The following is a 22,983-nucleotide window of genomic DNA, read 5'->3' as shown; positions in this document are numbered from 1 at the left end:
AATGCATATACTGGCCAGTGCAAAGATATAGGAGGGCACTGAACAAAGTACAGGATTATTTAAGTCAAAGGACAAAACTGGACTCAGCAAAAATAGATGAAGCAGAGTCAAACAAGGGCATGATTTCTCCCTCACAATTCATCTTCCCTACTCTGCCACTTCCTTCTCTGACAAAGCAGAAGGCTTTTGTTAGGGATACTTTCCTGAGGCAAACAGACCATGAGGCACAGCAAAGTCTATCCCTATGCCTGCATTTGAGGCCACTGCAGTTCCCCAACTCAGGAAACACTGATTGGCTCAGGACTGATTAGCCTGTTTCATGTCTCTGCACAGGTAGTGTGTGTAATCTAGCCCTGCAGTAGATCACAGTAGAAAGGCATTACTGGAAAGACGCTGAAGAGGTTTGAGAATCATTGGTACAGGAGCATGTTATTGTGGGAGACACAGGCCGGGTGCAGCTTGGGGTTCCCTCACAAAAATTATCCCATCGAGAACAAGCTAGCAACTTTACAGCGGTCACCATAATCACAGTCAGAACTCCAATGGCTGCCAGTAGAGCACAGGTAACTATACTTCCATAAGAGAATTTGCCTGACTAGGCAAAGAGATGCAACAAAAAGTAGCTTCTTGTGCCAACACTGGGAGATGGTACCACAGAGCCAAGCTTCAGCATGAACAGGAAGAACTCTCTGTGCTAAGAGGCTCACTGTGGTCACTGATGGTTCTGACTGTCACTGCAGAAACTAACACAGTCTTGGAGAAAAATCGGAGGCTAATTGTTGCTTGATGATAGCTGTTAATGGGCCTGGAGTGCTGCTTCAGGGACTGCTGATCATCATCAGTAGCAGGGAGAAAGCAGGTCATGAGACCCCTGTGACCTGGTGTTAATCCCTGCAGTTAATCCCAGCAGTATCTTTCTATTTAAAGAAAATGTTAGATAAAAACTGTTGACAGTGCTGCAGTCATTAGCATGGAAAAACTGAGAATTTGTTCTCTGTCCTGGAAAGAAACATGGGTCAACTTGAAGGCAAATCTGATGGCTCTAAATGTGAATGAAGAGCAAATTTACCAGAATGGTGTCATCTGAGGGCTCTGAGCAGATGGACAACAGCATGTGTTGGAAAATGCTGTTCCTATAGCGCCAAGAGAAAATGTTCCTCTGAATATTAAAAATAAGTTATTCAGAAATCAGCCAGGAACCTTTAATCTGTACATTTCAGCTTTCCCTGAAGGCCTTCCATGAAGAGAATACTGTATATGCCATTTAATTAGATTCTGAACTGACTCAGCCCCATGTTCTCACAAATTAACCACGCCGAAGCAAGAAAGTTTACCATGAGAGCAGAGATGAGAGCAGAGAGAGTATTCCCAGATGCTTGCAGGATTATTCTTGCAGACTCTCCCTCTCAAGAAGCAGAACTTCAAACTGTCAGTAGAAAAACAATCCCACTAAAATGCTGGGACTCCAAACAGACATATCAGCATTTGTACACATCTAAAACCCACGCAGATCCTGAAGCTGGTTTTGCCACTGGGATACACTAGAAAACAGAATAACTTAGCAAGTGAGCATGACGATGGATGATGTTGCACTGGCCAGATGCAGTTTAAGTGTTAGCCATGCCACACAGATCAGCCTTGAAATGATCTTGATTCGAGATGTAGAGAAAACGACTAAACCGTTTCTTAGATCAAGACAGCTTATTCATACTTTCTTCCCCTTGGCTCTCACTCCTTCTGAAGACATAATATAATTCCCAATGACAACCATAAGTAGCTCTCATATTCTGGTTTACAGCAGAACTTAAGTACTACCTCTTCCATGCACGTCACTAAAAAAAGCAGGGCAAAGCTTCACTACAGTCATAATCTGCCTTCTGAAAGCTAAAATAATCTCTCTGCTTTTTGATAGAAAGCAGAATAGAAAGAACAGAAATACTGCTGAGTTTCATTTCAGTCACAACACTTTCTCCAGGTGGTGAGGATTTTATTCTTCGCTGGTTTGTCTCTACTTTTTAATGCTCAGTGGAACAAACCTGGTTTTCCATATAGTTTCATTATGTAATTGACGATTTCAGATACTACTTAACTACTTAACACATCAGCTTTGCAAACACCTTTCTTTTCCCAACTTTCCAATTAAAATTTGAAAACGCACTCTGGATTCCAAAAAGGCTTTTCAATCATATTTTTATTTTTAGGGCTCAAAAAGGCACTTACAGAGTTTGCCAAAATCAGAGCTAATTACAATAAGTCCTTGTAATCAAGGTCCCACCCATTTTCAGATGCATCTCATAATGTTTCTGATTTCACCTGAAAATGAACACAGGGTGAACAGCTTCAGTGAGCAGCAGGTTGACAGCCAGTGTTTAACTGTTGCACTGTTCACATCCCTAAGTTAATTAGTCACAGCAATTCTATAGAATTGTGGCTGACAATGCACCACTCCACAGTCACTTCGAATTAGTTGACCACTGCTAATTCTAGAACAATTTAAAATGCTATGTTAACGTTTATGATAACATTTAAAATGTATGACTTAGCATCCCTTAAAGGCAGGATTAAGGGAACCAGAATCAAGTGTCAGCGATGAACGATATCCAAATGTGATCAAGGATTAAAAGTCTGATTTGTAGGTGCTTTTAAACTGCCACTAAGACTGAAAGAAGGGGTGTGTCCTGCACAACACGCTTGTTCTTCTTAGCTTCTGAAGCAGTCTGCTACAGACTACCTGCTGAAACTCACTGGACTGAAGAGTAGACCCTCCACCTGAACTACAGTGGGGTTCAAGCAGAAGCATTCAGCAAAGCTTGATCCTGTTCTCCCTGGAGTCACCTGGAGTTGAGTCTTAAACAAAAGCAGAAAAATAATAATAATAAAAAAGTATGTTTAAAGACCAGATTGGCCTCAGCATTTGGGAAAACAGCAATTGAGTTACCTAGAAAGTGTAATCCATGACATGATATTAGAATGTATATGTGAGTAATGCATATAATTCTCAGAAAGTACTAAGTGATATTTCTTATGGGAAATTGATGCAATCCTTTGCCCAATAAACAAACTGCTGTTAAACCATTAGTTGTCTCAAACAGCAAGTTCTGCCATAGAAACTGCTTGAAAATAACTAACGGGTATTAAAAAGGAAGGATTCCTTTCCCCCATAAAGGCAAAATGACATTCAAAAAGCAAATCTGAATGATGAAAAAGATCCTCAGTCTTTTGAAAACTCACAATGCTACTGAAATCTCTACTTCTAGTTGCACTGAAGTGCAAGGTGCAAGTGAAACTACTGGTCAGCATAAAAAAGAGAAAAGCCTGAATGCATGTTGTGAACCAGCCCTAAGGTTAGATTTATAATCCTGAAAGCTCACTGTACCTTGAATCTTCACTGAAATAAGCTGGAGTTTCATGCAATATGCAAACACAATCAAACTGTGTTTGAAGGAGAAACGCCTGATAACAGCTGATCATAGAATCATAGAATGGCTTGAGTTGGAAGGGACCTCAAGGATCATCAAATTCCAACCCCACTGCCACAGACAGGATAGCCAGCCCCAAAATCAATACTAGGTTAGGTTGCCCAGGGCCCCATCCAACCTACCAACACCTCCATCTAACATCCAGCACCTCCAGGAACAGGGCATCCAGAACTTTTCTGGTCAACCTGTACCAGAACCTCAGCACTTGCCCACTAAAAAACTTCCCCCAACGTCTAATCTAATCTAATCTTATCTAATTAATCTAATCTAAATCTCCCTTCCTTTAGTTTAAAATCATCCCCCTTTGTCCTATCACTATCTACCCATGTAAAAAGTTGATCTCCCTGCAAATCCTGCAAATACAATGTACAGCATTACTCAGTACTGTTAAGTTGATACCAGTGGTAACATAACACTTTCACAGAACAAGGCATAACCAAAATAAAACTATATCATATAACAGAAATAATCTATTTTATAGCCTTTAGTGAAAAAAAGTAGATGCTCAACAAACGTTTTTATGTAAACCTGGATAAGACGAGTCCTGCAGCAAACTGGAATTTTACAGGAATGGTAGGTAGCAACCCAAATGTAAGTACCCAGGGTGAAGTTTAGTCATGACAAGACATTTATTTGTTTCATATATGTTTCATCAGAAACAGGTCTTCCACCTCTGTTAAATGCGGCTCTGGCACTGAAGTGAAAAGCTTCACTTACTGCAGTATTCCTGTTATGTGGCAGCATCTCAGTACCCATTAATTAATTATCCCATGCCAAGCTTAGGACAGGTGGAGATGTGCTACTCAGGCAGCCAGCAAGCACATTCAGAGCTACTCTGTTTATTCTTCCATGTTCCATTGCACTGTGATGTGGAGAAATAATACTCCGGCCCTTGCAGCACCAATTCATGAGGGAAGCCAAAGGGTGATAAAAGTCATGAGAGTAATAGATCACAGTCATTATCTCATCTAACCTCCTGAATGCCTTGGCCGTTCTATTTTTCTTTAGAAGTTAAATCAAAGCAAACCTTTTCTAATTTTTGTTAAGATTACAAGCAACAGTGAGTAATTGGTCCCTATGTTATCCTTATTGCTGCAGTAGTGTATCTTACTCAGGGCTGAATTTTGAAACTTCCAGCCATAGGGCCACCTTATGTTCTAAGACAATAAATTTTAAGACTATAAATCCCTCCACCATTAAGCCTCGTCCATATACATGGACCTATTCAGAGTGATTTAGCTCCTTCTTGCCCTTTTCTTCGATAAGCTTTGACTGACTTCCTTAAACCATATGTCAAAGCTGATTTTCTACCTTGAAAGGCAAACACCAGATCTCAGACTCCAGTAAGTTACTTTACCAACACAAGGTGCAGATGAAGGTCATTGTGCTAGTTCTATGTGATACTTCTCTTCTGTATGCCCAAGGCACCAAGAACTGTCACATAAGAATACCCTGTCCCAAAACAACCTCCAGTCTTGCAAGTATCCATTGCATTCTTCATCACTTGCTTGCAGCAGCATTAAAACACACTATTTTGGGGATGTAACTATTTAGCACATTTATTCAGATAATTCTTACCACCCATTTGGACAGTTTATTTACAGAATCATAGAATAATTTGTACTGAAAAGGACTTCAAGGATATCCAGTCCAACCCCTTGCTGAAGGCAGGGCTAACTTCATAGCAAAAGCAGGTTGCCAAGATCTTCACCCAGTCAGGTTGGAAAATCTCAAAGGACAGACATTCCTTGTTTCATGGACAACTTCTTTCAAGGTTTACCCACTTCCAATGTGATGTTTTAATATAACTCATGTCATCTCAAAGCATGGCCGCCAACATCTCTATATCCTCATTCAAGATCTTAGAATAAAATACTACACTGACAGAGTAAGTCTGCAGGCATCCTATGAGAAATAGTCTAATTCATTGGCATCTGACCACTGACAACTTTTGAAGACCTGTCAGTAAGCCCATTTCTAGTTTATATGCTCGAAGTTCTGTTAATTCAATCTTGTTTCCTTGGTTCAGTAAACATCACATGATAATGAATTAAAATTTCCAGTGCAGGCCAAGGAATCAGCAAGCAGGCTGGGAGGCCGACCAGTGCCTTCCATCTAAAAACAACTGCCTTCAGGAAGGTGGGGCTGAGCGGCACTACTTCTCTTGCTGACTTTTGCTGTTAGTCCACTACTTCTCCTGGGAACTGATGCTGGAGAGCAAGAGCCACAGCTCCCTGCTTCTTTCCAAACCCTTTCTCCAGTGAGGGAATTCTGCAGGACAACTTCTAAAATCTTCCCTGTACAGTTGCTTTAAGTATCCCTGGGCTCGTTCTTTGACAGCCTTGAGCATTAACTGTGCAGCTATGCTGATTAGGAAATGTTTAATTTCAGCAAATGCTACTTTTCATCCTCCTTGAGTGCGCACAATACTCCCATTCAAGTCTCTCATCTGAGTGCCAATTAGCCCCTGTGGCAGAGCATATGAAATCTGACCAGGGGTAGATAAAACAGGATAAAGTTGGAATAAGCTTATAGCTTTCCACAGGCACCCTGTTCAAGCACAAACACTGAATTAGCTAAATTTGTATATTTCTAAAGGGCGACATATTTGGCACTAACGCTACGCAGATATTAATAGAAAAGTTACTGTTATAGCTGCGTTTTGCTTCAAGAAGTCTGTTCACAACATGGCAGTTTAAAAGAGCAAGCCTGAGGGTTACGACGTTCCCTACGAAAAACAACTAATTAACTTGGCACCTTGCTTTTGATATTACTTAAACATAATTTTATACATGTACCAGAGTTTTTTTTAAGCGTCAGAACGGTCTTTGAGTGTGGTCACATTAGGCTGTTATGGCTCCAAACGTGAACTTCTTCCCTGCTGAGGATGGTGAATCCAGCGTGCAGCAGCGTGGCTGCATAAGAGGCACTGTTAGGCTTTATGTCGATCCAGCTGCTCTGCAAGTACATAAAGGCTGCATCATAAAAATCCTCGCATTAATTTTGATTTTAAAAGCTGACTGTTTGCCAGGATCTGGTTCCTTGACTTCAGTGTTTGAGCCAAACAGAAAGTTTTCTTGTCGAGAAATCTGAATAGGCTACTGTTTATTGTTTACTAATCAGAGAAACTTGTGCTGATCTGAGTTGAGCAAAAGAAGTGGGTGGCTCATATTTATTATTTAAATTTGTCTAATTTTAATACTGCCATATGTATTTTTAATCACTTAAAACTTTTAGTGACTGCATTTCCACAGCTTCCCTAATTACCTGTACTACCACTTAAATACCCTGGCAATTTCAGCCGTTAGCAATGCACAGTCTGCTCGTGCAGTATTTTCACATCCTCTGTGTTTTGTCAGCTCCCCAGTGAACAAGAGGAAGAGTGCTACGTTCCCCTCTGGATTAAAGTTTTCCCAGTCTTGGTGTTTCCTGGGCAAGTGCAACAGCGCAGGTACCACACAGGACAGCAGGCAAAGGGGGCTCAGTTCTTCACCATCACTTCTCTGCACGCTTGCCCACACCGGAAGGCAGCACAACTGCACCTCCCTTTCTGGAGAGGCAGCAGAACGGCTCCCCTTTGGCTCCGGGCTGAGGACGGGGGTGCACGGCCAGCACAACCAGCCGGCTGCTGGCCAGCCCTGTACAGCTCCAGTGCTAAGCCCAGCTTGAAAGCTGAGCGCTCCCAGGCCTGTACAGACTGAGCACATCCACCCGCACGAGGTGATCACGACGCACCCATGATCGATCTCTCTCTCCCCTTTCTGCCTTTCAAGCCCGAGCTGTGGAACTGCGTTGGATGCGTTCTACGAGATACCGTGCGGTATCCTGAGGACGGCCCGGAGCACGCAGCAGCCCAGACGCGGCACACGGCTGAAAACGGGGCTCACAACTGTGGGTCCGTCCGAAGGGCGGCGTGGGGCGCGCCGGTGCAGCGCAGCCCTGCGACGGTCTCCGCCGTCGCCTCTCCCGGCAGCTCTCGGCTGCGCTCCCGCAGGCGGCGCTGCGGAGCTCCCCGCCCTCGCGCTATCCCTCCGCTGCGGCACCCCCGGGCGGCGGGGCCACAGACGGACCGCCCCTCGCCAGCCGCCCCCGGCCCCAGAAAGCCGTCACCGACGCCGCCCGTCCCTCAGGGCCGCGGGCCCCGGGACTCCGCTCTGAGGCGATCGCGGCGGCCTCCCGCCAGGCCCGGGTCCGCACCGCAGCGATGCCGGCAGCCCGCGCCGGGCCCCGCCGGGCCGCCCTGCGCACGATGCACCGCGGCGCCCCGTCCACGTTGAGCCGCCCTCCGCTGGGCGCCCTCTCCGCCCCGCTCGCCTCCTCCTCCTCCTTTTCCTCCTCCTCCTCCCACGGAGCCACCCTCCTCCTCCGCCCCCTCTCCCTGCCAGCCTCCTCCCCGCCCTTCCCCTCGCTCCACGCCGGTGCCGGAGCCGCGCGTCACTCGGGCTCCAGCCCCGCCGCAGACATGGCGACGCTGACCGCGGTCCAGCCGCTCACGCTGGACAGAGGTAAGAGCGGCGGCTGCCGTCCCCCGGCCCGGCCCGACCCGGCCCGGCCCGAAGGAGCATCGCGGGGCTCCGTGCGAGGCGGGCGGCGGGCGCTGCCGTGACGGCCCGCCCGTCCCCGCGGCGTAAGGGCTGGAGGCGGCGGGTGGGCGGGCAGGGTCTCCCCGCGGGGCTCTGAAGCGAGGAGAGGGGAGGAAAGTTTGTTCGGCTGGGGGGAGCGGCCGCGCGGCCGGGGGACGCGGGCAGGGCTGCACGGCGACGGCTGCACGGCGAGGGCTGGGGCTGCGCGCAGGTGCCCCGCGGCCGTGCGCCCTGTTCCCCCCGCCTCGCTGCTGTGGGAGAGCCGCGGTCGGGGCGCGGCGCACATCCGCACCTGTCCGGCGGCGGCCCCGCGCTTGGGGCGGACGGAGAAGGGGCGCGTGTGTCGGCGGAACGCAGAGCTTGGGGTCGGTGCGGGGGTGCTGTGGCTGTGCGCTGACGGTAACGGTGTTACTCTGTGTGATGTTACTCTGCCGGGGTGCTGCGTGTGCCTGTAGGCTGCTGCTCGATCCGCGGAGAGAGAGCAGTTGATGTTGCGCTAGCCTTGAGTTTGTATCAGCAGCCTGACAGAGGTAATGAAAAGCGGTGCTGAAATCATGAACTTTTGTTTAAATTCGGTTTTTGCCTCCGGGCTGTGAAAACTGGACGACTCCCTCGCGATGCATTTGCGCCGAGCAGAAATGCTGTTCAGTTTCTGTGGTCACAGAGGAGAAGGACTTAACCTGATGTCTGATTTGTTTTGCTTCTGTGGCTCTGTGAGTTAAAGAGGTCGCACAGCTCCCAAAACAGTTTCTTGAGTTGCAGATGCATCTTTCTTCTTAACTTCCATCAAGGAGCCCTGAGCGGCTCTGAACATGTATAAATCTTGTACTCTTGAAAGCACAATTTAGGCCAGTGCCGCTTTTTCTTTTACGTGCTCTTTCTAGAGGATTAAGACAGGCTTTCAGAGCAAGATAGAGAGCGTCTTCCTGTAAATCCTATGCAAAAGAAGCCTGATGAACCCAGTTTCAAGGTGAGAAAGATGGTGCAAGCGCCTTTACTGGAACCTGACCGATAACAAACCAGTCTGCAGAGTTTCACAGAATCACAGAAGATCCTGAGTTGGAAGGGATCCGCAGGGATCCTTGAGCCCAACTCCTGGCTGCACACAGAACCACCCAAAATCAAACCCTATGTCTAAGAGCATTGTCCGAACGCCCCTTGAACTCAGCTCAGTGCTGTGACCACTGCCCTGGGGAGACTGTTCCAGTCCCTGACCACCCTCTGGTGAAGAACCTTTTCCTATTGTACTCTTAAGTAGAGTTTGCTAGATAGTTTTAATTTCAACATTTGTAGAAGAGGAGAATCTAACATTATTCTCACTGAAATAACAAAGTGCTGGCATGCGCTTGAAATTAAACTGTTCAGAAATCCACTGTGTAATCTACAGTTTCACCCTAATACTGTTTTCAGTAAGCAGGACAAATCTATTTCCTGGCAAAGAGCTGAACAGATGGCAATCCATTAGCAAACCTGGCTTTTCTAAGGAAAGTATTACTATTTCAGAATTACACGTTCCTTTTCATCACAAACACAGTGCTTTAAAAGATCCGCGATACACAAAAATGCAAATTAGTCCCAATTTAAATGTAAACATCTGTTGTCAGTGTCCAGAATATCCCTAAATATTTGGCAGAGGTGCTGGCGTTATGGACTCCCTGGTCACCAGCCAGGGCTGACAGTAGTGTGAGGAGATCCAACATCACGGAGCAATAGGATGTGACATGCAGAAGGGAACTACAGGCAAGAAGAAATAGATTTAAATACTGCACCTGGCCTGCAGAAGGCTGTTTTGTCAGTGAGATACACTTTGTCACCCATAACAGATTGTTACTACATCAGCTGGAGAGAGTGGGCTGACCCTCCAGGAGCAACCCAAGCCTGGTGCTCCCAGGTACTTCCTCTGTAGTCTTTCTCTCACAGCCAAGGAAGCAGGAAAGTGCTATGCAGTGTGATTTTCCACATCTCAGTTGTTTTTATTAAAGCAGGCACAGCTATGTTTACTGTCACTTACGCTTTGTGCAGCTCTGCTGTGATGTAGGCCCAGCCCAAGGAAGGGTTGTAGCCTTGTATCCACTTGACCATGCCCCACAGGAAGCTATGTGCAGCAAGAAGATAGAGAGCATTGCACAGGAGACAGCACTCACTGCCATGTGTTGCATAGGGAATGGCTGCTTTGTCTCTGGCTAGGAAGTGTTTGCTTCTTCCCCCCCACTAAGGAGTCCAGAAATAGTAAAACTTCGTACAGATGCATACACTGGAAATCTGAGTTAGGCCCCGACATCGTCTGCTCCCGGACAAAACCTGCATGCTCTGTTCAGTGCTGGGATGGGAGCCTTCCTAGCACCTGACACAAGGGGAATTCAGAATCGTGTGGTAAAATGAATTACCATTTAAAGGTGAAGGGCATGTTGTGTGTGAATGATTGAAAGCCAATTACATTCTGGAAGATTACTTCAGTCCAAAGCACAGGAATTAATTTCCTTAATTCCTGTCATCATGTGCCTTTCTACCTGCACAAATGTGTGCAAGTTCCATTAGGGCTTTTTAATATGTGGAACAAGTTCACAAAATAATGGAAATTTTAATCACTTACAATTTAATCTCCAAGGCTTTTGCCTGACCTTTGTGTGGTGCTCTGTTGGGAAGAGGGGAGGGAATCAGCCAGTGCTTCAGTGCAGAGATGTAAAGCACTGGAGCTGAGGGGGTACGGCTCTGGGCTGAGCTGCATGTGCCTGTGCCTGGGAGCTTTGTGAGGGGCAGAGCCTGTCCACTGAGTGTCTTCAAGCAGCTCAGTCAGTCTCTGCCAGAAGGAAGTGTGCACTTTTGCTGTCACACTTTGTGCTTTGTTCTCAGTACTGGAGCAGCAGCACTGCCTCTGCCTGTCCTCACAGTACCCTCAGTGTGCCACAGCCTTGCAGTGACCAGCAGTGGCCACACTCCCCATCATCAGGCAGATCTCGTGTCTCTCTGGTGACCATATTCTGTTGCCATTCTCTCCCCAAAGCCCTGCACAGCTACAGGAAGCTCCTAGTGGGTGTGAGGCACTCAGTGGGTGTCTTAGCACAGTCTAATGGAAGCATTTTCTGCAAATAACAGTGTTCCAAGGTATGTGATGGAAGGGAGCAGCTTTCTGCGCTTCCCTTGGCACTCATTTTAGGAGTGGTCATATAGAGGCCTACAGTTTGAAGCAGGCGTCTTGCTAGCTAGGCATAATGTGTGTGCCGCTCTGAACTTTCTCTGTTTTAGTAGTTTGGCAGCAGAAGTCTTCATCAAACTTGTTTTACATAACATTTGACTTGTGCTCTTCCTTCCGAGATGAAAATCTGCTCTGGCAGAAAACTGACCATTTATTTATTCAGATTGCTGCAAAACTTCAGTCACTCTTCCTTGCTCCCGACCATGAAAATGGCGGCTTTAAAAGAGCGCTTGTCAAAACTTCTTGCTTTTGATGATTCTGTACAATTAGGCTGTGCAAAGACCATTGCATGATTAAGTGCATGGAAATATTTCTCATTTGAAGGAGAGCTTTCAACTGTCTTTTATTAATAAGCCATGTCCTCTTACGTTTTTCTTTATATAGTTACTATTCATGCATGCCACTGGTGGTTTCAATTCTTCATGTGATTGAGGATAAAAGAAGAAATTTGAATAGACTGAATATACAGTGCTGATATTTTAATCCCTCTGAAGTTTCACGAGAAGGTCATAGCTATTGGCTGTTGACAACCAAATTTCTCCTCACTTTCAATTATATCCTAGGCAACCGGAAAGACTTCTTGCTCTTGAGCTGTGACACACAGCTAATCTCTGTTGGTTTTTTAAGAATTCAAAGAAGAATTTTTTTAGTGTAAGGGATGGATGTACCATAACGTCCTGAAAATCCTTAATAAAGCACCATGTTCAATGACAGTAAATAGGTATTTTAATCAATTTGTAATTTGATTTGATGGCTGTCAGCCACGAGCTGATAACAGAGGTAGATGTACTCTATGAAATGTGACCAGATGACGTTTGACCATTTGCATGCATTATTGCTTGCTAGAGGGCTCTTCCTTCCTTCCTTCCTTCTCTTATCTTGTCATTTTTCGTTTCATTCTCATAACCTATATACATGGGGATTTTTCCCCATCAATGCTTACATATTTCTATACAACAGAAGTGGTACTGAGTATAAGTTGCTAGATATTGTCTTTGGAAAAAAATGTATAACGTACTCGTCAGTAAGATGAAGTCAGAGTCATAAAGTGTGAAATATACTCCTTGACAGAGGTGCAGCATAAGGCCAACTATCTTTTATGGTGCGGTTAAGCCCTTCAAAACAGTGTTAAGCGGTTATGCTGCTCCCTGCATGGCTTTCAACAAAGTGTTTCCATCTGTCAGAGAGATTTCTTGTACTGCTCTCCAGCCTGGCGTGCTAAAGGAGAAAAATACTTCTGCAAGTGCTGTGCACTTTAAGTCTAACATTCCTCTATTTGGTAGGCCAGCTGATGACATATAAATAATCAAGTTCATTCTTCCGAGGCTAAAAAAAAGGCCCGTTGTTTGTAGACACAGAGAGAATTGACCATTCTGGATTCAGTCTGTAATGTGTTTTTTTGTTTTCCATCAATATGCCAATGTATATTTGATTTTTTTTCCATGTATTTATCTGAAGGGATGGATTAAGGTAAGCAGGTAATAAGGGTGTTTTCTGAAGATCCATGCAGTTTGAGAGTTTGTTAGCCACATGTGCAATGTAGTTGAGTCTCCTAGAGATCCTTGGAGGCCTCAAGGCAGCAGAAGGCTGGCCTCTAGAGTTGACTGGGCATACTGCTGCATGAGCTCTGTCACAAGGCAGGCTGGGCACCAAGGAGAGGGCTCTGTCCTCAGGCCTGATGTGGCAGCTCCTGATGATGGGACGTTGAAACTGAGCTTTGTCACGTTGCATGGAAGTGAATGAAAAGTTCATTGCATCATGTCCAGCATGTGCCAGGCACAGCGGGCCTCTGGTGCTGCCTTCCTCCAGAGAGCTGCGCCTTTGTGACGCAGTTTTTAACATTGTCACTTTTGTAGAGTGTGGAGGGGGAATATCTGACATTTCCAGTCGTGTTTACCTCAGAAACGTATAACTGGTCAGTAACTGTTTTCAGAGTCAGGAAATGGTGGCGAGAGACACCTCTGATCCCCTACTGCTCAGGGACCTCACGTTCCTCCTGGTCTGTCAGGCTGAAAAATTCCATAGATATGGTAGCAATAAAATAATCCTTGTAGCCTACTTGAGTTAATCTTCTGCAGAATAAAGTGATAAACAGAACTTGCATGTGTATGTTCTGCGTCTCGTTCTTCAAGTGGGGTTTCTGCTGAAGCTTGGTGGCATGGATTGTGTCCATGACAAGTTCCAGAGAGGGTGAGGTGTTGACCATTTGCAGCAAGTTGAGAGATAAGATCAGAAAGCACAAGGGGTGCTATTTTGATGCATAGTAGTCTAAATTATTTCACATTATGCATTTTTGACATTTAAAAAATAATGCTAATGTGCTGTAAACTGTATAAGTATGTACAAACCCAAGCATTTTCAAAGTTAATCTAAGTTGGCTTAATCTTCCCTTGTGGTATTTGCTGGAGATTCACCCTTGGAATAAGAAATATTCAACAGTTGATTCTCTATTCAGATGAGCAGATTTAATTCAGAAGTGCACATTTGCATTCTGATGAGGCTTTCCTGAGTGTTTAAACCAAAAGCTCAGACCTCAGCTATGTTAAAAAGAGAGAGATGAGAACTTTTTGTGAGAACTTTTTTCTCCATGGTTTGAAATAGAATGGTTGAACTCCATACTTGTATGTAGTTCCGCTAAGTCACCAGGAAATGCTTATCATAATGAGGTGTCATTACCTCGGTGCTCCTTTAATAATAGGTCTTTTTGTTCTTTTTTTTTTTTTTTAAGAAGAAAAAATTGATTAGAAAAGTGGACTTTCCAGAAGAGAATGGAGAATTGTTATTATTTAAAATATGGAACAATTAGGTATCCAGGAATACACGGAGCATCAAAGCATTGATTTGTTTCTGCGTAAACACGGGTAATTGAATAAGGAAGAGCGTTGCTCAAAATAGACTCTTAATTTATTTTTTCTGAAACAAAATTACGTTTTTACTGTTTCGTTTTAATAGAACCCCAAGTTTAAACACTAATCCTTTATATCCACTCACTCTTTAATTTTCTTTCTCAACCATGTTTTCTGAAAAAGGATAAATCTCCCAGATAATAAGGTGTCAATCCCTCTGCAATCAGGCATTAAGGAAAAATGTACTTGAATAGCTTATATAGATCACCATAGTCATCATCATCAGTACTAACCCTCAGAAACTTGTTTACCATCGTTTCATCAGCTTCCAATAGATTTGGCAGTAGTGTTTCTGCCAAATGCTATTTACTGAATCAACACAGGAATAAAGGGATAACATATCTGTTCTCGTACAGAGACAGACCGTAGAAACTTTAAGAGAGGATGTTGGCCTTAAAATCAATGAAGCACTCTTTGAAAAGAGAGTTAGTGTAATGTCTGATTATCTTGTAATCCAGTGGTAATAGTGGTAGAATTTATACTAATTTATTCAACACCTTCTGCTTCCTAACAGTACAGCCATCTTAAAACATGACAGGTGTGCTCCTTAGATCTTAGGCAGATACCTACCTTGCTGTGATATCAGGCTGCAACCTGAGAAGTGTTTTAGTTCCCCTGCTCTTGTTCTCAGCATGGTTCAACATGTAGGATACCAAACAACTGCACTCCAAAACTCACAGAGGTTTCCCATTTCAAAGTTTCCTTCATAACTTGCAACAGTAATCTAAGTGGCCGTGCCTTTCTTCTGAGATCATACTCTTTCCTAGTTGTAAGTTAATCGTGAGCAGTTGTTGAGATCTACCATTGGCATATTTATGTACCACCTAGGTGTAATGCCAGAGGATTTTATTCCTTGCTGCCTTCTTGTTGTAGCTTTTCCTATATGCATCCTCAACAGTTTTTTTCCCTGCCTTGAGAAATGGCTAGTATGTAGCCAGCTACCAGAGGGATTCCATCTGCAAGAAGTAATATTGTTAAATCCACTAAAATTGAAGAAAGGATATTAACTTTCTTCTTGTTACCTGAGCCTACCAGGGAATCTTATCTTAGGTGTATGTATGCGATCACTGCGTCACAGCCATTCTATTGCATGAATGCCATCTTTTTACTGCCGTCTTACTGGAGTCTCAAACCACCTAAAAACGCCCAGAAGATAATATCACGATGCTAGACTTAAAGTGAAGATTTGCATTGCAACTATGTACAACTGCCAGTAGCCCACAGCCATCTTTCTCATCTTTCTGGTAATAAAATAAAAAGATTTAAGATTCAGATTAGCTGAAGAGGTAAGAACTGAGAAGAGACAGCAGGAGACTGGTAATGACATGAACAGAGAGGAAAGTGAGAGCAACTGCCTTGGCTCCAGCACAGTGCCTGTTGCGATGGAGAATTAGCATCCTGAAGTTAACCTTGCTTCCCTTTGAGAGGCACCGGTTGGTGCCTTTTTTCCCCTTCCTGTCATCTTCCCTGCCAACAAAAATCGCTCTGATGCAAACAAAAAGCACGCTGCAAGTATCTGTGTGGGTAATGCATGAGTTTGCCCATATGGCCAATACTTATGTTTTGTAGTGTGCCATAGGACACACTAATACATACTTTTGCTTGGGCAGGGAGATGAGAGTGCAATTCAGCTAAGAGAAAAGTATATCCAAGTAATGGTTTTCATCCTGTTTTTCTTTGTTTGCACAAACCTATTCATTGTAGTTATTTCTGTTTTATAATTCTTGGGCTTAGTCAAATTTTTTAATTCCTGCCCTGATTTTAATGGTTTTCTCTGTATGCTTACTGATTAAATCACAAAAGCAAGTATTCTATTAAGTAGGGTTCTTGGTATATTTTATTGTAGTAGCCTTTTTTTTTTTTACTTTTAATCTTGGATCAGAATGTGAAACGTGTTCACATTTGTAGTTTCAGCAAGATGCCCAGTGCACTTCTGTCTGGCATTTAAAATGATGCCATTCCAGCATGATTAGTGGCTTCTGCTGAACGAATCCTACAAGACTAAGAGATATTGTCATCAGGAGATCGATGAGGCTGGTGGAGTTGCTGGGGCATCTTTTTGCAGGTTACCTATAGCTACAGGAAGGAGCATACAGTTCCCTTACTTTCACAAAGTTCAGATTGTAGGAACTTATTTCTTAAAAGCCAGATCCTTACCCTGCTGAAGTTCTGAATGTCTCAGGGATTTCTAACTTTGCTTCAGAGGTTGATTTTTTTTTTTCCTTCAGAAAGTCAACACAAAACGCTATTTTACATTTCCTATGAAGGCAAATAACTGCTTTAAACACTTGAGAACTTTGGGGTTTTTAGAAGTCCTTACAGGAGGACTAAGAACTACAGTAACAAACTCTGAAGCAACGAAGTATTATGCTTCCTGTTGGAAATGAGGGTTTCATTCTTTTTTTTGAATGAATGGATATATACATGTATATTTATAACATGTACAAGGTCTATATATTTGAACACAACATTCACTTTTTTGCTAAGTCTAAACAAACAGCCAACTGTCCCTAGTCAGAAAAAGCACAAGAACCGCATCTCATCTGTTCTATTCAGCACTGAGTAGCTGTCCATAAATCTTAGTTATGATCACAAAAAGCAGACACAATTGAGCAGTATAAAGTTGTATCTATATACAGAGAGAAAAAAAGAAATGTTACCTTCCCTTCTGTTTTCTCCCAAGGTAATGCAGGGGAAAAATCTGACATTCTTTTTAAAGAACTGTGCCAGAACATGCCAGTGTTTTCAATGTTTGTCTATTCTTTGCATGTTCAACTTCATTTTTTTAATCCCTTCTCTTAAGGGATAATTTGGAAACTCGTTTTCACACTGGTGCTATATTCAAAGCTTTCTATACAAAAGCAGTGGGTGCTGTCACAGGGTTGGTGTTTGTCTTGGTTACTCACAGATGGCAAAATCTGCTGATGAAAATTCTCAAACTTACATTTATGCACCTCCTCACCTTCACTGCTTTAGAAATTGTAACAAAACTACTCATTTGGAAGGATACAAATTGCATAACTATTTATTTTTTTAAAAATTATTAGTTATTAGTTTTTAAGGTTAATTTTAAATGCTTGTCTCTGAAAATTCTGAATTGCGTTATTACTATTCAGGCCCAGTTTTAATAAAAACCAGGGAAATTTGTCATACTGAAATGATCTTGAATTACTTATCAGTTCAAGTTGTACTGTTTTAGTATAATTCCTTTAAAAAGCAGTAGTGGAAATGTGACAGTACCAGGTCACATTCTCAAAGGATCTGATGAACTGAACAGTTTTAGGAACTTTGTGGATGTATTTCAAACACCAAAAAAAAAAAAGAATAAATTTTGAACATTATCACCAAGGACGTTCCTCTGACGTACACCAGTTATGTGAAGGCTTCATTGTAAAAACTGAGGAATGACTTTACCTGTGCGGATTAATGATTATGCCAGAAAAATTGGCCAAGGTAAAGCAAATCCAGTTCTCCCAGTTAGCCTTTATGGTAGGTTAGGGCTGTGAAAATGCCCTAACTGAACAGGAGAATGGAAATCACCAATTAAATCTTATCATGTGGGAAGGGGGAGGATTACTCAGACATTAGTAGACATTGAGAAGTTCCAAGAACATAAAGGAGCACACTTCTTCAGTTAAAGGGACTTTTTGAATGTTGAATTTGAACAAGCTAAGGGGGTGTTCAGGTGCCTGAGATGACACACTTTCAGTATTTCAGGTTGTACTCCTGAAATGGGAAAAGTGGAATTGCTGAAGAGAATCATAAGGGCCTTTTATAGTGTTGAGGCTGCTGGATGGAAAGATTTTGTATCATCAGTGACTCTACATTCCTTGCAAATTAAGTGTCCTTTCTGTAAGTTATTTTGCAAAACATATCAGACTTCTACTGTCATATTCAGGTGTTCCTGCCAAAGCTGCTGCGAACGCTCGTGGTGATTAACGTGCCTTGGGGTATGCAGCATCTGGGTCACGAGCAGAGGGAAGCAGAGGGCTTGTATGCCTGTGGTGTGTCTGAGAAGCTAGAGCCAGAAAAACCTGAGTGTATCACCAACATACAGAAAAAGAAATGTAGACTCAAATAGAATCTGATGAATAGCCAAAGAAAATGAGCATGACGCGGGCAATGGGTGTGTATATGTATACCTAATCTTATTCCATGGTTGGTTTTCCTCATATGTTATAAATAAAATCCATCAGATTTCTGGTTGAGACATTTTAAAAACCTTTTACTAAAAAGCTCATTGGTTTGCGTGCCGACATTATTCTTGTTGAACATGACTGTTCTCAAGTGTGGTGTCTTTTGTACCACATGGAGGTAAATTTGCAAGAATTCTTCGCTGTAAATCTGGACAATAACAGTGGATTTCATCAGACCATGATGTACGTAGGATGCAGGCATTTACATCTTAGCTAATCATCTAGTCTCCCTTTGTAGTCAACAGAGAGAACAGGCGCTCCTAGAATATGATTCATCTTATCTAAAATGGGTCAGATGAATTGTAGCCTGAAAGTGTTTTTCTTCATCGAAAGTAGCAACAGTCTGGGGTGAGAAGCTGAGCTGTAGATGCCTGCAGTAGAACTGTGGTGAGTTGAAATCCTCAGCATGAGGTGAATCATGAGGATTTGGTTGCTCTTTGTTGTATTTATTTCTGCATTCACAGTAATGTTTAACCACAGGAGTAGAAGTGATGCTGCATTAAACCTATAACTGCTACCCATATAGTATAAACTAACATAAACATAAATATAAAGCTATATCAATAGCACTATAAATATATCAGAAACACTGATATTACTGCTATAATGTCACAGTTTCAAGCACGACAGGGGCCTTTTTCTCCCCTTCTGGGGAGAAGGAAAGAAAAACAACTCAATTAAGATAAGGATAGATAACATATTTACTACAAAAGGTAAAAGAATGTCACCCAGAATTGCAGATCGTGAGGAGTGTCCTGGGAAATGCAGTATATCCCGGTGTATCTTCCTCTTGGAAACACAGCTCCACAGCCTTTCACATGATACAGAATACTGATAAAACCAGGATAGGTAATTAGTTTGAATAGACCTCACAAATACACATTATAGAGTGTTGAAAGTTAATGCTATATCGTAACAGCCTAACATGTTGTTTCCTGCACGTCAAGTCTGATTTACCGTGAAGTACACCTTTATGCTTACTCATTAGTATAAAATTCGGGGCAAGACAAACATAGCAACTTAAATAGGCAAAAAAGGCTGCTCTCCACCTTCATTTTCCTGAACTGTTTCAGTTAAATTAAATGTATTAACTGAAGAGTTGTTTTGTTTCAGGATAGCCCTGTGCCATTAGTAAGGAGATGAACTGGGCATTGGGCAGTCTGCTATTTGACGCCAGGTGGGAACTGTCATGTTATGCAAAGCAGCAGCTGACAGCAGAGCTCTGGTAATGCAGAAAATTCTCAAAAGGTACAAGCTGAAAATCTTCCAAAGCTTGTGCTTTAACCAAGAAGTCACAGAGATAAGGGGTTACTGGCTATGAATTATGAATGAACTTCGCTAATCACTGGAATTCTAATTGCCCAACCATTGATTACCTACTGTCATTTGATAGTATTTGAAGATCACCCTGTGTAGGTATGGGGAGTTATGATAAAAAGTAGAATAACATTGAGAATTTGGAAATGTGTTTTCATAAGCTGTAAAGGAGCAACTGAACCTTAACAAAAATACTGGAGGAATAAAAACCTGACAGTTATGCATACCTGTTATGTTATGCAAATTCTTCACCTTCAGCCTAATTAAAGGTCTTCAGGCACAATGAAATAGAGCTTGAAAATTGTCAACATTATTTTCCTGTAATGCCATAGTGAAGCTAGTGAAGACTTACTGAGTGTCCTTGCTGTCAGTTTGTAGTGATGTTCCACCTCTTTGAAGTACCAAAGCATGGTATTTATTCAGCACGTTTTTTTTCCTAATAACTGGCATATTAATTCATCTAAGTTCTCCAGAATTAAAATGAATGAGGCAGTTGAATGACTTCGGGAAGGTGAGAAGTCTATTTTCTCATCTCGTTAATAAGTAAGTGATCATCAAATTGTTGCTTGAGAAGCAACCCAGCAACATGATTCCAGAGTAGTTATTAGAGTACAGAAATACTACATAGGTCGCTCCACAAGTAATGCCTCCTTTTTTTCCCATGGAAACTGCAACAGATACAAAGAGCACAATAACACTATTTGATAGAGCAAATGCTCAGCTACAAAACACTATTTTTCAGTGTAGCCACCACCATTAGCTGTGCATTGTTGCTACTGATGAACAACAGCCTGCATGCTGTGCTCCTAAAAATCTGCACCCGTGAAGGTAACACACTGGCTCTTGCCACTGCTGAAATGCACCACCACTGCCGCACCATGCTCACAGCCTCTGCTTGGTCTCCATAAACATTCAGCAAGCATCAATGAGTGTCAGTGGGTGCCATTTTTTCACATGGAGAAATTAGTGGCACACCTTTGTTTCATACACACTTCCATGTCAGGCTGCCCCCCTGCTGCCATCAGTCACACGGCAACAACGTGTAACGGACTACTGTCAGAAAGCTTCAACCTCAACCAACATATTCCTGTTGGTGTTGTGGGCCAATAGAATAAAATAGGAGGCATTACTTACGTGGGCAGCCTTTGTATGTTTCTAAATAGTTACTATTTGCATCCGAACTAGTATTACAGAGCATACTATCATCTGTTTAGTTATTTCTTAAGTCAGAGGATAATATATTTATTTTAAGGACTGCAGACCAACATTTAACTTGCTCGTAGATCAGTATGAGAGGAAGATTGGGTAAATGCTGGTAAATGTACAACAGTTTTCATCTTTTGCATTATAAGTCATGCAAGTACATTCATTTTCAAGAGCATTTCAAGAGTATTAGATGGGAAGCATTTAATACACTACAGTAATTTTCTATTGTTTTTTCTTGTCATTTGTAGCGTATCTGACTAAACTGGAGCAAATTTAAAGCCTGCACAAAATATACTGGGGTAAAATCGCATTCACAAAACGCAGGAACTTTGTCTACCCAAAGTTAACAGTCGTGTGAGAGGACCACGATGTGAAGACCTGCTGGGGTTCTTTCTGCAATGCATGGCTTCATAGTTAACTTTCACACTGTAAAAGCTGAATTGAAGAATAATAGAAGTAACATTTAGTTTTAAAAACATCCATCAACTTCAACAGATCTATCTACATTGTATATTGCTTATCTATTTGAACAAAATCAGCTAGTGAAAACAGTATGTTAGAATAGGACAATCAGCAAAGCATTAACTAAGCAAAATGACCTTTCTATTAATTGCACTCTGGTATGTGGCTATACATACAGAATTCAACTTCATTTATTATTGCATGGGAATGTTCCACTTGTATCACAGTGTGGTATTTTGCTGGTTCTATGTTCTAGTGACATCTCCCTTTCTTCATGCTTAAATAGCAACCTACTGCTTCTTTCCAATAACAGTACAAATGAAAATTCATTCAAATTAATACAGAAAGAGCACTTGAAATCTTTGTTGTTTTTTTTTTCTGAGAGCCACGCTTTTCTTTTGATGAGCACATTTGATAAAATGTGTTCCACCCACAGCCCCCTGACTTCACTGACAACATGATCCACCACACTGAAACCTTATTATTTCCTGAAAGGCTGTAGGCAAGCATGATGATGAGAAGGCAAAAAGGGAAGCGAATGTTAAACAGAATAGGAGAGAAAGAAATTCTTTTTGTATCAGGAAGTCAGAAGAAAATGGTAAAAAAAAAAAAAAAAAAAAAAAAAAAAAAAAAAAAAAGATAGCTAGAATTTGATATAAAAAGAGGACAAATAATATAATATTCCTTTCCAAGTGTACACATCACAGAATACAGAGGAATAATTCCACCCATGCTGGTACTCAAAATTCCCACTAATTTCTGTGTGATATGAATGTGGGAAATGAGGATAGATGTCAATGATGTTACCATCAGCTTAATGTAAATATAATGGAATTCGTATTTCTAAATGGATAGAATATATTTCACAATTCCAGTTGTGTTCCAAAAATATCTTAGGTTAAAAGAAGGGCAAATCAGTAATAAAATGCCTGAGTGCTTAATTTGCATAGAACATAACTGCTTTTAACATAATTCCACGAGTATTGTGTATCTATATAAACACATTCGTTTTTCATCAATTCGTGCTTTTCACCAATAGGCAAGAAAATGTTATTCAAGAGCAGTTTCCTGGTGATAATTTTTGCAAGGAAAGCTGATTACATTTGTAATCAAAGGGGGCTTTGGGACAAGAAAAGTATCCCAGCAGATGAATAGCAGCCCTTTGGAAACCTGTGGCATTGCTGTAACTGACAGGGATGGATTGATTACCTGCTGCTTGCTTTCTTGTCATGGTAACTTTGAAATCTGCCTCAGCAGCAGCCTCATCACTTCTTTGAGCTGGCACTTACTTTAGTTTTATCTGAAACTCGCCTTGTATAAAGGATGAGGAAAAAGCTTCACTTCACTTACATTGAGCAAGTTCACTTTTTAAGCTTTCCTGGAGCAATTGTTCATTCAAGTCTCCCCGGCAGTCTTATTAATGGAAAGAAATACAGGCTATTTCACGAGATCGCATTTATACACTCATGTTTAAACAGTTTTAGTTTTGCACAAACTGTTTCACTTCGCTCCTGACAGAGCATCAGCGTGTAACAAACAGCTTTGGCCCTGAACACATGCCTCATTTTAATTCTGTATTTTTATCCCTTGAAGCTCTTTATTATTCCATATTCTCTCTACTGCAAGCGGTTTTGCACA

General features: G+C 42.3%; 1 protein-coding gene across 1 annotated transcript in view; it reads left to right on the top strand.

Annotated features, from left to right (window-relative positions):
* Nucleotides 1-7,880: 7,880 nt before the first annotated feature.
* Nucleotides 7,881-22,983, top strand: part of LIN7A (lin-7 homolog A, crumbs cell polarity complex component) — a 47,984-nt gene continuing 32,881 nt past the window's right edge. The window contains exon 1 of the mRNA XM_004937594.5: nt 7,881-7,984. Within this exon, the coding sequence (XP_004937651.3) occupies nt 7,942-7,984 (43 nt within the window). The 5' untranslated portion in view covers nt 7,881-7,941. The remainder of the gene's footprint in view (nt 7,985-22,983) is intronic.

The sequence above is a fragment of the Gallus gallus genome, chromosome 1, assembly GCF_016699485.2.
Source record: "Gallus gallus isolate bGalGal1 chromosome 1, bGalGal1.mat.broiler.GRCg7b, whole genome shotgun sequence".
Taxonomy (NCBI): Eukaryota; Metazoa; Chordata; class Aves; order Galliformes; family Phasianidae; genus Gallus; species Gallus gallus.
This window is presented reverse-complemented; position numbering and strand designations above follow the sequence as displayed.